General features: G+C 40.5%; 2 protein-coding genes across 6 annotated transcripts in view; one reads left to right on the top strand and one right to left on the bottom strand.

Moving 5' to 3' along the window:
* The window catches only part of LOC139756746 (uncharacterized), a 194,561-nt gene extending 185,705 nt beyond the window's left edge, over window positions 1-8,856 (top strand). The window contains exon 11 of the mRNA XM_071676496.1: window positions 5,940-8,856. Coding sequence (XP_071532597.1) covers window positions 5,940-6,764 — 825 coding nt within the window. The 3' untranslated portion in view covers window positions 6,765-8,856. The remainder of the gene's footprint in view (window positions 1-5,939) is intronic.
* Window positions 8,857-11,437: 2,581 nt separating this feature from the next.
* Window positions 11,438-17,562, bottom strand: part of LOC139756730 (uncharacterized) — a 347,521-nt gene continuing 341,396 nt past the window's right edge. For all 5 annotated transcript variants that reach the window (XM_071676453.1, XM_071676482.1, XM_071676444.1 and 2 more), the window contains 2 exons: window positions 15,939-16,150; window positions 11,438-15,377 (listed from right to left, as the gene is read on the bottom strand). In XM_071676453.1, coding sequence (XP_071532554.1) covers window positions 14,196-15,377; window positions 15,939-16,150 — 1,394 coding nt within the window. In that variant the 3' untranslated portion in view covers window positions 11,438-14,195. The remainder of the gene's footprint in view (window positions 15,378-15,938; window positions 16,151-17,562) is intronic.

The following is a 17,562-nucleotide window of genomic DNA, read 5'->3' as shown; positions in this document are numbered from 1 at the left end:
ATGACTCATGGTGAGGTGTCTGAGGATTGGCGGAATGCGTGCATAGTGCCATTGTACAAAGGCAAAGGGGATAAGAGTGAGTGCTCAAATTACAGAGGTATAAGATTGTTGAGTATTCCTGGTAAATTACATGGGAAGGTATTTATTGAGAGGGTGAAGGCATGTACAGAGCATCAGATTGGGGAAGAGCAGTGTGGTTTCAGAAGTGGTAGAGGATGTGTGGATCAGGTGTTTGCTTTGAAGAATGTATGTGAGAAATACTTAGAAAAGCAAATGGATTTGTATGTAGCATTTATGGATCTGGAGAAGGCATACGATAGAGTTCATAGAGATGCTCTGTGGAAGGTATTAAGAATATATGGTGTGGGAGGCAAGTTGTTAGAAGCAGTGAAAAGTTTTTTATCGAGGATGTAAGGCATGTGTACGTATAGGAAGAAAGGAAAGTGATTGGTTCTCAGTGAATGTAGGTTTGCGGCAGGGATGTGTGATGTCTCCATGGTTGTTTAATTTGTTTATGGATTGGGTTGTTAGGGAGGTGAATGCAAGAGTTTTGGAAAGAGGGGCAAGTATGAAGTCTGTTCTGGATGAGAGAGCTTGGGAAGTGAGTCAGTTGTTGTTCGCTGATGATACAGCGCTGGTGGCTGATTCATGTGAGAAACTGCAGAAGCTGGTGACTGAGTTTGGTAAAGTGTGTGAAGAAGAAAGTTAAGAGTAAATGTGAATAAGAGCAAGGTTATTAGGTACAGTAGGGTTGAGGGTCAAGTCAATTGGGAGGTAAGTTTGAATGGAGAAAAACTGGAGGAAGTAAAGTGTTTTAGATATCTGGGAGTGGATCTGGCAGCGGATGGAACCATGGAAGCGGAAGTGAATCATAGGGTGGGGGAGGGGGCGAAAATCCTGGGAACCTTGAAGAATGTGTGTAAGTCGAGAACATTATCTCGGAAAGCAAAAATGGGTATGTTTGAAGGAATAGTGGTTCCAACAATGTTGTATGGTTGCGAGGCGTGGGCTATGGATAGAGTTGTGCGCAGGAGGGTGGGTGTGCTGGAAATGAGATGTTTGAGGACAATGTGTGGTGTGAGGTGGTTTGATCGAGTAAGTAATGTAAGGGTAAGAGAGATGTGTGGAAATAAAAAGAGCGTGGTTGAGAGAGCAGAAGAGGGTGTTTTAAAATGGTTTGGGCACATGGAGAGAATGAGTGAGGAAAGATTGACCAAGAGGATATATGTGTCGGAGGTGGAGGGAACGAGGAGAAGTGGGAGACCAAATTGGAGGTGGAAAGATGGAGTGAAAAAGATTTTGAGTGATCGGGGCCTGAACATGCAGGAGGGTGAAAGTAGGGCAAGGAATAGAGTGAATTGGATCGATGTGGTATACCGGGGTTGACGTGCTGTCAGTGGATTGAATCAGGGCATGTGAAGCGTCTGGGGTAAACCATGGAAAGTTGTGTGGGGCCTGGATGTGGAAAGGGAGCTGTGGTTTCGGGCATTATTGCGTGGCAGCTAGAGACTGAGTGTGAACGAATGAGGCCTTTGTTGTCTTTTCCTAGTGCTACCTCGCACACATGAGGGGGGAGGGGGATGGTATTCCATGTGTGGCGAGGTGGCGATGGGAGTGAATGGGGGCAGACAGAGTGAATTGTGTGCATTGGTATATATGTATGTGTCTGTGTATGTATATATATATGTACATTGAGATGTATAGGTATGTATATTTGCGTGTGTGGACGTGTGTGTGTGTATACATTGTGTATGGGGGTGGGTTGGGCCATTTCTTTCGTCTGTTTCCTTGCGCTACCTCGCAAACGCGGGAGACAGCGACAAAGCAAAATAATAATAATGAAAAAAAGAATATATATATATATATATATATATATATATATATATATATATATATATATATATATATATATATATATATATATATATATATATATATATATTCTCGTCGCCACCCCGCCATACAGAAAACAGTGTGTTCAGGCCCCGATCGCTCAAAATCCTCTTCACGCCATCCTTCCACCTCCAATTTGGTCTCCCACTTCACCTCGTTCCCTCCACCTCTGACACATATATCCTCTTGGTCAATCTTTCCTCATTCATTCTCTCCATGTGACCAAACCATTTCAACGCACCCTCTTCTGTTCTCTCAACCACACTCTTTTTATTACCACATATCGCTCTTACCCTTTCATTACTCACTCGATCAAACCACTTCACACCTTCAATATATATATATATATATATATATATATATATATATATATATATATATATATATATACATATATATATATTGGAAAGGATCACAATTTTGCGCGTGATCAAGATATTCCTATGAGTCCACGAGGAAAATGAAACACGAAAAGTTCCCAAGTGCACTTTCGTGTAATAATCACATCATCAGGGGAGACACAAGAGAGAAATATAACAGTCAGTTGATATACATCGAAGAGACGAAGCTAGGACGCCATTTGGTAAGCATGTGATTGCCCAAAACATGTCGTCATCTGATACCTCTTCCCACAAACAATAATTGACACAAAATTCGAAAACAATGACCAAAAGTGGTTGGCAGTCGCTCACCTTGGTTTCACTCTATGACACTCAAGGTCTACAGCGGTGTTACCCAAGGAGCAGTTCTTTCTCCAATCCTCTTCATTCTCCTTTTACACGACCTCCCATTACCTCTAGCAAATTATAGAATAATGTTCTTTTATATGCAGACAACTTCACAACTACATGACACCTCCCAAGCACCACAGTAGCTACAGTAAGAAACAAGCAGCACAGCATTACACAACGGGAACAATGGTTCGCTCAGAACAGAATGTCTGCATCTTCATACATGTCTTCAGTCACTTTGTTAACCCGAAACAGACACGAATCCAGCTCACCCCTCCATTAATCTTGAATGGACAATCATTACCATTGCATTAAACACCAAACTGCCTAAACACCACACATTCTCACACATGACAATCATTCCCCATACCAATATCATGAACACAGTAGCAACACATAGACTATATGCCCTCAGATCACTAACCGGCAGTAGATTTGGACAAAAAGAAATTCATCCCTCATCATCCTCTTCAAACAATTCCTCTGCTCCACTTTAAACTACGCCTCACCTTCTCTCAAAAGTGAAAACAACAGAGAAACGAACGACACAGAACACTGCATTCACACAATCACTGGCTGCCTAAAAAACCACAAACACTTAAACACCTACGCAATGAAGCAAAGATCCTCCTTGCATAATCTCACCTCAGCATGCCCGGCACTCAGTCCTCTGCAACAGCACTCTAGACCCCTCACAGCCAACCACCAACTTCCACATAGATATAAAAAGCTTAAGCCGCGGTTACACAAAAGATCCACGGAGGTGTTGATTCTTCAACAAACTCCTGAAGTTGCCTCAACAGCGACAACTTTTTTTGTTGTCCAAAGTGGGCCGATATGGAGCGCCTGGATGAACAGGGTCTATTGTTTTGATAAGATATGCACCGTTCTTATATTTTATCATTGGTGTTAGGTTGTATAAAAAAAAAATTAAAATAACATTTCAGTAGCAAAACACGGGTAAAATTGTTGCAGCAAATTAAAAACAACATTAAGAATGCATCACGACGGAACTTTCATTTGACTCTAGTGCTTTTGTCACTTTTGTAAACAAACATCGTATGGACGCTACGTATCGTCCTTAGATACGAAAGGCATCACAGTCTGCGGTATTTCTTGAAATTTTGCTCTCGTCATGCGATGGAAGTCGTAGATTAACTACGTGTCTTCTAGTCGCAGTTCCTGTACTAAATCATAGCAAACCCTTTTACGGTGTCTTCTTACCAACCAAGAGCGTACCCACAATCGTTCCTTTTCTATCTTGATCTTGTATATAACAGGACCACACGTCTTCCTAGGGCGGTTAAAGTTGCCATATACACATATGATGAAGTCATCTTGCCTTCCAACTGAGCTCAAACTAGCCGTGCGAGCTGGGCGCCTGGCCGAGAGTCCTTTCGCCAGTATGACCAGCGTGGGGATCGTATCATTGATTTATTGGCTGTGGATGAAATGCTATCGTGTATTCATTACATGGGTAACTCTAGTGTGACCGTACCTTAACCCTTGCATCACACTTCAGTAACCTCTACACACAGATCCCCCCAACAACCAATGAATATAACACGGACGAAACACATGCACACAGAAACAACACGACAAACACATGACACCCGACCTCCCACTCACTCTTAAACTCCTCCTACCCACCAGACGTACACACAGCAGGAGCACACGCTAGCAAACAAAAACGAGTCACACTCCTGTCTACCATCTAGACTTCGCCCACCCTTGCAGCACCTAAACACACGTTCAACATAATTCCAAGACCTTTCAAGCCCACGGTGCAACTACCTATATAATGAAGACACCGATCATTTACCACATGATTACCCTGCGCTCTCTACACGTAAACGCACACACACATCACTACACTTTATGACCTATGATCCCGACCGGTGGACGTGGTCAGCTTCCTGAACGCTTCAGGAAGCTCATAAAGCCTCCTGGAACAGATGGTAAGTAATTATATTCGCCATTTCCCACGTTAGCGAGGTAGCGTTAAGAACAGAAGTTGAGCCCTAGAGGAAAAATTCCTCACTTGGCCCCCTTCTCTGTTCCTTCTTTTGGAAAAGTAAAATCAGAACGGGGGGATTTCCAGCAACCCCCAACCCCGGCTCCCTCCCCTTTCAGTCACCTTTTACGACACGCAGTGAATACGTGGGAATTATTCTTTCTCTCCTATCCCCAGGGATGATATATATATATATATATATATGTATATATATATATATATATATATATATATATATATATATATATATATATATATATATATATATATATATATATATATATATATATATATATATATATATATATATATATATATATATATATATATATATATATATATATATATATATATATATATATATATATATATATATATATATATATATATATATATATATATATATATATATATATATATATATATATATATATATATATCTTTTTTTTTTTTTCCAAAAGAAGGAACAGAGGGAGGCCAGGTGAGGATATTCCACAGAGGCCCAGTCCTCTGTTCTTAACGCTACCTCGCTAACGCGGGAAATGGCGAATAGTAAAAGAAAAATATATATATATATATATATATATATATATATATATATATATATATATATATATATATGTGTGTGTGTGTGTGTGTGTGTGACGATAATTGTTGAGAATGAATTAATTCATCTTGAAGTACATTTTCTTTACTTTAATCAGCAAATACAATCTTAGCAGGACAGAAATTCTTATATTCCTAAGCACGCCTCTGTTTGTGAAAAAAGATATAGAAAATACTTAATGTTTCTGCATTAAAATCTTGGCTCCTTTATGCTTCGTTGACTACTTATATCATTTAATCTATACTAAACAGCTGTTTAGAATCGCTACATCTAATCAATAATCTTAGTATCACAGTATCAAAATATTGTGTGTTGCATCAGTTCCGGATATGTCACAGACGTTACTCGATGGTTCAACCATGTATCATGCAATGATGGTTTCCCCATGATATTTTCTTATTAAGGTTAATTACTGGTTCGAAAATTTTTTCAAAAGGATTCACTTTGATTTTCAATATCTTTTACTTTTCCTCATTTGGAATGCAATGATAAAAGACAATGTACTTTATCAGTTTCATAAACCCATGTATATTGTTTGTCTTCGTTTGATGTTGCCTATCATAGATCAGTCTACGATCCTAACATAACACTGTTTATGATCTTACAGTAAACAAATAATCTTTAAACCATCAATTTTTAGTTTTCTGTGGCATAAACTATCCTCTCCTTCCTCTCTCTCCCCCACCACCACCAGGTAACCCATCATGTGACAGAAAAGAGGTCCAAGTCGCTGAGCCGTTCAGTCAGCGATAAGTTCTTGGAGCATCCGCGACCCGTGAGCTTCGCTCTTCTCACTGATCATGACAGGAAGAAGGCGAGAGGACGCAACAAGTCGAGGGACCGACTAGTTGGCCTTCGCGTCGGTGACAGAACTCGAGACAAGAGCAAGGAGAATAGACTTCGTGATAGGAGTAAAGACAACCTATGGGAGAGGAGTAAGGAAAACTTACAAGACAAAGGTAAAGACAAACAACCGTATGAGAATAAAGACAAGCTACAGGACAAGAGTAAAGACAAACTAGAGGGGAAATCCTCCAGCAAGTTAGGCGAGAAGAGCCAAGACCAGAGGAAGTTGTCGAAACAAAATACTTACATTTTCCAGAATGGCCGGAGCACCAAGATCCAGGGGAGGAAACAGGAGGCTGACGCTGTGAGGAGACTCAACAAATCGATAGAAAACCTCAACTATTCGAGGGTTGTGGATGACATTAGCCCAGTGCGGGAGGAGGAGGAGGACGGCGATGAACACTACGCGGAGATATGTGAATATATGTTCGGCAAGCGTGGGGAATCCAACAAGGATAATAACAAACGTGAGAAAAGGAAATCTGCAAGTGATACAGAAAATGGGATTCATTATCACCAGACTAACGATGATGAAAACAACCTCTGTTTTACTCTCCTGAAGAAAGACATTGGGGGTTACTACGTAAAGATCCCAGGGTTCGAAGTCCCAAAAGGTGACTTCGACCCTGGCACCAGTAATGACCACAACAAAAGTTATGATTCCCTGTGTTAGATAACTTTTGGTATTGCTGTGTCAAATATGTTATCTCTGGTCCACTAATTATGTGAGTGTGTTTTATATATATACATACATATATCTTATAGTGTAAGATTCATACATATAGATAGGTTAGAATGAAATTTTCCTTCATATATCCTGATGACATATATAAACATTTCAGGGTTGCGTATTGTCCTTTGTCCAGAAATACAATAGTTTTTACCCTTTTGTATCTACCACTGACTTTAGAAAGTTGTATAGTGAGGCCTCAAGCTTTGTGAGTTTGTAAAATGGTACATACAGACAAAATGTTTCACACTTTCAGTATTAGTTGAGGTAGTTCATATATGAAATGTATAGAAATTGTGATGACAAGTACTGTATTGGTTAGAAACTATTACATGCTCAATTTTTTTTATTGTATATTACAACTTTTTTGCAAGGTGTATTAATTGTTGTGCGTGTGTGTGAGAGTTGATGCTTGACCGGAAAATAATGATAACCATTGTACTAAGTGTTTCGTATGAGAAACTGATTGTGTGTCAATATTCAGAGAGAATGGATTGTGCTGCATATAGACTAGTTCTTTTATCTAGTATTTCAGCATGACACGACCAGTGCAACAGTAAGCATGAAGACGAAGAACACTGGTACAGAAACTCAAGCACAACCTTGTGTGTCAAGCAGGATTTCCACTGACGGTGTAAGTAACATCCTCTTCTTCTCATATGTGGTGTATGTTACTGGGTTTTGCTTGACTGTTTTTTGAAGGATCATCATTGCTCTCAAGATCTTTGATTCTTTTTCGTTTTTCTATGTTTTTTTTCTTTAGGGGATCTGACCTGAAGTTGCAATATCTAGTCAGTTTTCTTTTTTATGGTACTTTTGAATTTGGTACTTTTTCTCCCCATTTAAGTGCAGCAAAAAATTATATGAATAAAAAGGGGCAGCAAAAAACATACATGATTTTGATGAAAATGTAAAATCTTGTTCCAGATCCAATTCAGATACTGAAATACACAACTTATGTATAAGAAATATATCTATAGACTACATAACAGAATGGTGTAAAACACATATATAAGGAAATGAAACTGAAACTTTCACTGCATGATGGGCAATTTTCATTATAAGGTCATCAATAACGTCTAAGGGATTCTCTTTCCTTACATTACAGACTCCCCCCCCCAAAAAAAAAAGGAAAAAAGATATTACAGCTTGTACATATATCTCTAACGGTCACCATTATCTTAAGATACTCGCCTGTGTAGTAAGAGTGATGCAGAGTTGAATGATGTCTACATTTCATTCTGCTTCTCTAAGCTGACCACTCAATTTCTTAAGTGTTGAAGAATATTTTGAGATGAAAGTGAATTCAACTTTATCTTGTATAACTTGGGACATATCTAAGATCAGAGACTTTAAAAAGTGTATTGTGTTCAGACTCATCAAGTGTTGCCTATTCCTGTTTTATTTCATTGGTTACATCATGAAGAGGTAAGGAGGAAAATGTATAAAGTGTTGTCAGTGTGAGTAAATGGAGAGTAGCATTAGTGTCATTCAGATGTTCCATTATGTCAGCATCTTGTTATGCAGATGAGAATCATCTTCGTATAAAAGCAGTAAGATGTCCTCCATCTGAAGCTGACGATGAGCAAGCTCAATGATTTTGTAGTTTTTCTTCTTTTTATACACTCGGCATATGGAATTGGATCCTATACAAAACTCAGAGTCTAGCGTTAGATCCCATACAGGGCTCAGAGTCTAGCATTAGATCCCATACAGGGATCAGACTCCAGCATTAGATCCTATACAGAACTCAGACTCCAGCATTAGATCCCATACAGGGCTCAGATTCCAGCATTTACTGTAGTGCTGAGTGATGATTTCTTCTTATTATTGTGTCAAATGTTATTCTTGCTGGTATGTTATGAAAGGTAAGTGTACACAGTATCAGACTGTGTATTGTGACCAATTGTTTAGGTTGTATACAAAAAGAAACCATAAATGTGTATCCTTGTGGCCATGTGTATACATTAAGACATTTCCATACCAGTGTTTTTAAGTACATATCAATATATAGATTAAATGTTACTGAAACATATTTGAAATATTTTCTTTTCCCTTTAACACCAGCAATATCAATAAAGTGAACAACACACTTCGTCAGTAGAGGAGTTCCTTAAACATTTTCGTCAAAAAAAATATCTCTTGTCGTTTGCAATATGAAAAACAGGAATCTTATAGAAAAGAGGGATATCACAATATAGAGGCATAGTAACAGTGTCAAGGGGTCATTAAAAGAAAACTGAAATTTTCATGATATAAATTCATCTTCTAGTGTAACTGCTAAATAGAGAATCTTGCAATAAATGTAATAGAAAAGAAGAGAAAACAATGCTAGTGCAACAACTTTGAAAGACTGTAACAATTGTGGATGTAAGAATGTAAATGAAAATCACCCCATATTCATGTTCATAACAAACATGTCCAGATGGTTGCCTAATTTGTTTATGGATGGAGTGGTTAGGGAGGTAAACGCAAGAGTTTTGGAGAGAGGGGCAAGTATGCAGTTTGTTGTGGATGAGAGGAACTGGGAAGTGAGTCAGTTGTTGTTCGCCGATGATACAGCTGTAGTGGCTGATTCGGGTGAGAAACTGCAGAGGTTGGTGACTGAATTTGGTAAGGTGTGTGAAAGAAGAAAGTTGAGAGTAAATGTGAATAAGAGCAAGGTTCAGTAAGGTTGAGGGACAAGTTAATTGGTAGGTAACTTTAAATGGAGAAAAACTGGAGGAAGTGAAGTGTTTTAGATATCTAGGAGTGGATTTAGCAGCGGATGGATGGAAGCGGAAGTGAGTCACAGGGTGGGGGAGGTGCCAAAGGTTCTGGGAGCGATGAAGAATCTGTGGAAGGCGAGAACGTTATCTCTGGAAGCAAAAATAGGTATCTTTGATGGAACAACAACTGACTCACTTCCAAGCTCTCTCATCGACAACTGACTGCATACTTGCCCCTCTCTCCAAAACTCTTGCATTTACCTCTGCAACAACCCCATCCATAAGCAAATCAAACAACAATAGAGACACCACATACCCCTGCCGCAAACCAACATTCACTGAGAACCAATCACTTTCTTCTCTTCATACACGTACACATGCCTTACATCCTCGATACAAACTTTTCACTACTTCTAGTAACTTTATATATATATATATATATATATATATATATATATATATATATCATTTTTTCTTTTTTGCTTTGTCTCTGTCTCCCGCGTTTGCGAGGTAGCGTAAGGAAACAGACGAAAGAAATGGCCCAACCCAACCCCATACACATGTATATACATACGTCCACACACGCAAATATACATACCTACACAGCTTTCCATGGTTTACCCCAGACGCTTCACATGCCATGATTCAATCCACTGACAGCACGTCAACCCCGGTATACCACATCGATCCAATTCACTCTACTCCTTGCCCTCCTTTCACCCTCCTGCATGTTCAGACCCCGATCACACAAAATCTTTTTCACTCCATCTTTCCACCTCCAATTTGGTCTCCCTCTTCTCCTCGTTCCCTCCACCTCCGACACATATATCCTCTTGGTCAATCTTTCCTCACTCATTCTCTCCATGTGCCCAAACCATTTCAAAACACCCTCTTCTGCTCTCTCAACCACGCTCTTTTTATTTCCACACATCTCTCTTACCCTTACGTTACTTACTCGATCAAACCACCTCACACCACACATTGTCCTCAAACATCTCATTTCCAGCACATCCATCCTCCTGCGCACAACTCTATCCATAGCCCACGCCTCGCAACCATACAACATTGTTGGAACCACCATTCCTTCAAACATACCCATTTTTGCTTTCCGAGATAATGTTCTCGACTTCCACACATTCTTCAAGGCTCATAGGGTTTTCGCCCCCTCCCCCACCCTATGATTCACTTCCGCTTCCATGGTTCCATCCGCTGTCAGATCCACTCCCAGATATCTAAAACACTTTACTTCCTCCAGTTTTTCTCCATTCAAACTTACCTCCCAATTGACTTGACCTTCAACCCTAGTGTACCTAATAACCTTGCTCTTATTCACATTTACTCTTAACTTTCTTCTTTCACACACTTTATCAAACTCAGTCACCAGCTTCTGCAGTTTCTCACATGAATCAGCCACCAGCGCTGTATCATCAGCGAACAACAACTGACTCACTTCCCAAGCTCTCTCATCCCCAACAGACTTCATACTTGCCCCTCTTTCCAAAACTCTTGCATTCACCTCCCTAACAACACCATCCATAAACAAATTGAACAACCATGGAGACATCACACACCCCTGCCGCAAACCTACATTCACTGAGAACCAATCACTTTCCTCTCTTCCTCTTTAATGTCTAATGGTCTATTGAAGTGAATGATAGATTAACTTTATTATTTGATCACTCAATTTCTATCTTTATTTTCATTTTGTATTACCTTGAACACATTACTTGATATCTAAAGGCCTAGAGAAACGAATAACTTTTCCATTGCTCAGTGAAGACACATATGACTAATAACTAACTAATATAAATGATGAATATCTTAGCTTTCCTTTAATTAGAATAACTCGTGTATCTTGAGTGAGAAGTTTCATTTTTTTTCAAATGAGGCTAATAAAACTAATTGGGCTTAGTTGCAGTTTTTTACTTTATCCAATTAATACAAACATTTCACAAAATGACAATACACTTACAGTCAGTTAACATGCACAAAGGTCTATACAGTAAGGACACACACACTTGGGCTTGTGCAGTACATGCGAGAGGGGAGTTCACTCATGGCCAGACCACATCACCTCCCGCCCATCATGGTTTCTGAATGAGTGAGTGAGTGAGTGCAGACCTCACTCTTAGTGAGCGTATATCATACAGAAAGAGACGTTGAATGTGTGGAGTAAAAGGTCCTTTGAATATTTTTGTGTGCAGTTCAGAGGGTTGGCTCCGGCTGGCTTGTATAACAAAGACTTTGCTCTAATTGGCTCTGTATTGTTTAGGGTTTCGCTCTGATTAGTAAATGAATGTGACGAATATGAGCTCACTAGCTTCCTCTTTTCGACTATATACGGAAGATGGGTTTATTGTTAATGGTTGTGTCAGATAAGAGGAAAGTTTTAGATTGACTTTATACGAAAGGTTCGACCTTATTGGCTGCGTGTGATCAATGGGTCGACTTGATTGGCTGTGAAAGACATTATCTGTGTATGCAAGGTCAGTCTGTCTGTCTGTTCTAACAGACTATACGCGTGATCTTTTTTCCTTGAAGTGATTCCTTATCAAAGTAAACCTGTTTTACACATGGTCGTGAGCCGATGAATTGGGGATGGAACATAAGTAGCTGAAGATTTTCTGTGTTTCTCTTGGAGTAAGGTTAAGTTCAGCTGGGATAGATCAGTTCCTTCAAGAATACGTATCCCATTCATATAATACTTCGTGTTAATATTTTTTTTTCCTTGATTGTTTTAAAGAGTTCGAAACCCAACTTCTCAAATTCATGGATAATGAAATAAAAGTGTGGAACACGATCTTAAGATTCTTAGGCTTTTATGACATTATCGTGTCGGAGTTTGACTCGCTTATTTTATTCTGTTATAACCAACTCATTTGCCATTTACGTGGAGGTGGATCGAGGGCGCATGTGAATGAGTCTTTCGTGGAAATTAATCCTACATGAGTGAAGCTGCTCATCTCCAAAGACTGGTAATGAATAGGATTCCTCACTCCTTTGAGGCAGACTTCCTTCCTCGCTATCCATTTATCATCCTCAAAAATTACGGTGTTATGTGACTATCAAAATGGCACAGGGACGGAGGAGAAAAACTATGAATTAAAGTTGATTCATACCTTAGTATGGAGAAGTGTCAGTTGGTGTCTTAGTAACCATTTTAGAGATGGTAAATAGAAGCTTGATGAATATTAGACTGTGGGCCTATTAAAAATGTGCAATGACTTATGTAGGAACAGTGATAAATGATAAGCACATTTTTTTTATTCTATATAAAAGGTAACGCTTCGTTAACCCTTTTTTCTTAGTCTCACATAATGTTTACGCGAAAGAAATTATTTATGTTCTTATTTCTTTGAATCTTAGTTGTTTTACTCGGTCAGTGACCTAAGATACAATATCATTAACTACCTATTTAATTATACCATATTGGAATGCATAAACGTAACACAGAGACATTTCTATATTTATTAATTACATAAAAAAAACATTTTCAAAAGTTAAATAAATAAGTCCTGCAACACAGATGATATATTACATGGGTGACCATGATTACAATATCCTTTTTCTTTTCAGCTTTTTCGTCACTCAGTCTATGTACACATTGGGTCAACGCAAACTTAGAAATAAATGCATTACAGTACAGACCTCATGTTTGAGAAGAATCTGTGCAGAATCGAAGCCTTTTGTTCGGTACGTCTTGATCCAAGGTACAAAGGTATTTGATTCCACCATCAACACCAGACACACCATGTATCATGTATACAGTTATTGGCAATGTCACTGACAAGGAAGGTTCGTTAACATGGAGGATATGTATTACCATAGAGGCTAAGAACATTTTGTGTTCGATCATGTAAAATGAAAATATCAAAAAGATATGTAATGAAACTGAGCCATTGGTCCATCCTTGACAGAGCCAGATCAGAGCCGCACTCAACGTATTCTCATTTTCTTGTAATGCTTTGGTCTATCACCATTAGATTGAGCACCAGAAACACACAAAAAGAAAGATATACATCACACTGTTAGCCAGTCCTTCACGACTGTTACAGCTGATGTGTCACAGTTCATTCCCGCTCTGTTATCGTCGGAGACAGTCTGGGTCATAATCTATACACACACGCGAGCACCACTGCACAAGTCACGAAGTTTATAAGACACAGAGCAGATCTTGAGTCATTACTGTTATCAAGATATAACGTACGTAACAAAGCTTGTTGAGGGTCAAGACGTTCATCACATATGTGACCGCTACAGCAGCCATGTCATGTCTCTTAACATCAAGCCACACACGACCAATAGGGACGAGAAAACGTAGGAACTGCGGGAGTTTTCTCACCGGGAGGCATAACCAGTCTTAACACAGGAAGTTCTACCAGTTCTTGGACAGGAGATAAAGTTCACAGGAACTCTGTGACCTTTGTGGAGCCAACCAGAACCGCACAGAGTGTAAGAAAGAAAACAAACGCACTCATTCCTGTTTTGAACACTTTGTTTTTTTTTTTATGAATCTCACACAAAATCGTAACCAACTGCCTCACACTTACGACACTGCTGACGTAACTGCAGCTCATCTCTCACCTTCAGCCAATGCCAGTGCTCGAAATCCACGTGATCAGCAATCAGGTTACAGTCACTTCACTAATACGGCTCAGAATCCTCTTCAACAGAGAGAATCGTAGCCGTTTATAGCGTCCCCAGACACTGTGCCTCCGAGCTCCTCTTTAGGGACTTCAAAACCCCGGATTTTCATGTAATAACCTCCAGACTTGTCCTTTGCCAAGGTTGACATCTTGTCTTCCTCCTTGTCCTTCACTACAACCCGAATGATATATACTTCATTCACTTTATCTTTCTCCAGCATCTCTTCACTCTCGCCTTTATTATATTTTTCCTTTTCTAGTGTTTCCTCATTCAAAAACTCCCTTTCTTTATCCCTCACTTTGTCCCTCGCTTTGTCTTTTTCCCCCACCACCTCCCTGTACACTCTGTTCACTTTGTCTCTCTCCAGGAACACGTTACTGTCCTTCGTAAGTGAGTCTTCTTGAAACACACTACTACTGGAAGCTCTGGAGCTCGACCTATAGCTCCCACTTTCACTGGGACTACTGATACTTCTGCGACAAACTGGTTTTTTGTATGAGCCACTGTCTCTTAGGCTGATGTTGCTAAACCTGCCTATTTCTCGAGAAACCTTACGTGACACCTTTTCCTTCTTCTTTCCTTCCTTCTCGAAGAGATTCAAGTTCGGTAAGCTGAGCGGAGCGGAGGAGCCTCGGGCAACGCTCTGGTTCCTCCGCGCGTTGTCGCAGATTTCAGCATAGTGGCTTTCGTTTTCCTCTTCGTTCTCCGGGATGGGGCTAATGTCGTCTATGACGCGGGAGTAATCCATGTTTTCCACGGACCTCGTGGACGGGAAACTGCTTTCGCTCTCCGTCTTCTTCACGTGCTTAGGACTCTTGCCGTTTTGCAGAACGTACGTGTTCTGCTTGGAGATCTTGCGATGGTCCCCGTTCTTCTTGTTCTCTAGATTTGGCTCCTTAAAGGGGAAGCCATTGTAGCTGTTACTCCTGTCATGGTAGGTGAACTTGGTCTTTTCCACACTGTTCTCTCTGCTCCTGAAGTCCCTGAATCTGTTCTCTCTTGTCTTGTCCTTACCCTTGTCTCTGTTGGACTGGGAAGGTCTGCTCTCTCTGGACGAATCACGGTCTCGGCTCTTCTTCTTGTCGTGGTCAGACAGGAAGGACAGACTGAGAGGTCGTACGTTCGTCAGTGGTTCTACAAACTTGTCGCTCAGTGACCGGGTCAATGACCTTGACCTCTTCTCGGTCACATGATGAGTAACCTGAGAGAGATAAGAGAGAGAAAGAGAAAGAGAGAACTTTAATCAGCGGGAAAACATATAAGTATATCACAGACTGATGAATGCATCTTAGGACTAACACAGACTTGAACCTTTCACGTTTATCAGATCATATCAGTATTATATACTGAACACCTCAAAATGTCTAGGAAATAACCGAGCTGGGATGATGTACCTTAATCAAAGGAAGGATTATGACTCAGTAAAAAGGACTTGCAAAGGACTACGAGCAATAGTCTGACGTACAGACACGATAATAAGATGTGCAACAGATTGCCTTAGGATATCAAGATGAAATCACAAGCATCAAGAGGAACTCACAAGCAAGAGAGAAGTTACGTCGGTCATAATTGAGCCAGACTGACTTGCACGCAGCGAGAGGAGCCTTCAAGCATTAGGAAAAAGATGCAAACAGCAGGAGGGACGTACAAATGGCACTAAGGGTTTATAGGTAATAGAGGAGGACTTACATGCATTGGAAAGGGACTTACAAACACCAGAAGAGGACTAGGGCATGCACTAGTAGATCCAGTCGACGCCCACCTTGATCTGCCTCCTCCAGGCGTCAGCCTCGTCGTCGCAGTAGGAGACAGTCTTGAGGAAGATGGGTGTCTTGGGGAACATCGGATCCTTCACGGGAGTCAGGACGAAGTTGGACGACACGTCGATCTCAAAGAGGGTGGCATCAGCCTCGTTGGTCATGGTGCAGGCCAAGATCACAGCTTCCTTCTGTGCCTGCTCCAGACGAAGCACACCTGAAGGGAAAGAAAGAGAGAGAGAGAGACGTTCAGAAGAGCTGCAAGTTGCGCCCAGGCGAGAGAGGTATTAGTGAGATGTACAGAACACAACTGCCTGAGAAGAACATTAGCGAGAGATGTAAACCACATCTGACTGGATGAAGTTTTAATGAGAGGTATGGGCCACATATGGCTGAGAGGTGCGTAAGTGATGGGTTGCGGCAACATCGGGTGGACAGAGGCATTAGTGAATGGGAGGGGAGTGGAGTGGTAAGTTACAGTCCTACCACGGCACTGGTCAGGGGAATATTACAGTCCCACCACAATACTGGTCAGGGGGAGGAACAGGAGAATATATTGACTGTGGTTTCAAATGGCATACAATCATAGGCTGATCATCGGCCTGACAAAAATACGGAGAGTTCAACCCTGATCAAGATACATGATTCTTCTTGAAATTGAAACATTCTACACTAGGCCACACGTGACTGAAGCCATGTGGGCCCAACCACAAGTTCAAAGTTCTCTAATGCAAAATTACGTCAATGATCAGTGATGCTACAAGGAACAATCATAGTTAAGGCCAGAAATAAGACAAGGATGCAACAAGCTTTTAAACTCCAGAGGTCTATCTACCAGTCAAGTTATAAACATCCAACTGCCTGTAGAGATACAAATCCCATCAACCAGATAAGCAACACTCACGAGCTTTGAGCAGTGTTACGGGGCACTGCCTACCAAGCCCTGGTGAAGCTGCAGCGGTATGTTTGCTTGTAGAGAGAGAGAGAGAGAGAGAGAGAGAGAGAGAGAGAGAGAGAGAGAGAGAGAGAGAGAGAGAGAGAGAGAGAGAGAGAGAGAGAGAGAGAGAGCACAGATCAGTAGAGACACTGGGGATCTTTCCAATGTAAAGCTACCAGGAAACTAATAATGGAGAAGCTACCAGTAAAACTACAAGAGAGACCAGCCAGCAGTAAAGATACAGGGGTCCGTGTACAGAGGGTCATTCACAGATTAATCGAAAGATCATCTATAATAAAGCTACAGGGCTCCACCTATTCCATCTGCTAATAAACTTGCCGACCCTTTCTACCAATAAAACCAATGGTGTCATCTATCAGTATGACCACAAGATGCCAATATTCTAGTAAAATTACCTGGTATTTCCCATCATTGAAGCTAAAAGGCACTACTTGCTAGTAAAGAAACAGGGCTTCACCTACTGGCAAAGTCACAGAGGTCCACCTGTACTTTAAGGTTTGATATGCCTCCCACAAGTAAAGCAACTGCACCCAGAGACTAATGAATGTACAAGACACCAGTAAAGCTACGGGCTGTTCCACTTATCAAAACAGGTATAAGGGTCCTCTTACCAGTATATCAAACTAGTAAAGCCTCAGTGTACGTACTTGCCACTATAAGTTACATCAGCT

This window comes from Panulirus ornatus, chromosome 2 (assembly GCF_036320965.1).
Source record: "Panulirus ornatus isolate Po-2019 chromosome 2, ASM3632096v1, whole genome shotgun sequence".
In the NCBI taxonomy this organism is placed as follows: domain Eukaryota; kingdom Metazoa; phylum Arthropoda; class Malacostraca; order Decapoda; family Palinuridae; genus Panulirus; species Panulirus ornatus.
This window is presented reverse-complemented; position numbering and strand designations above follow the sequence as displayed.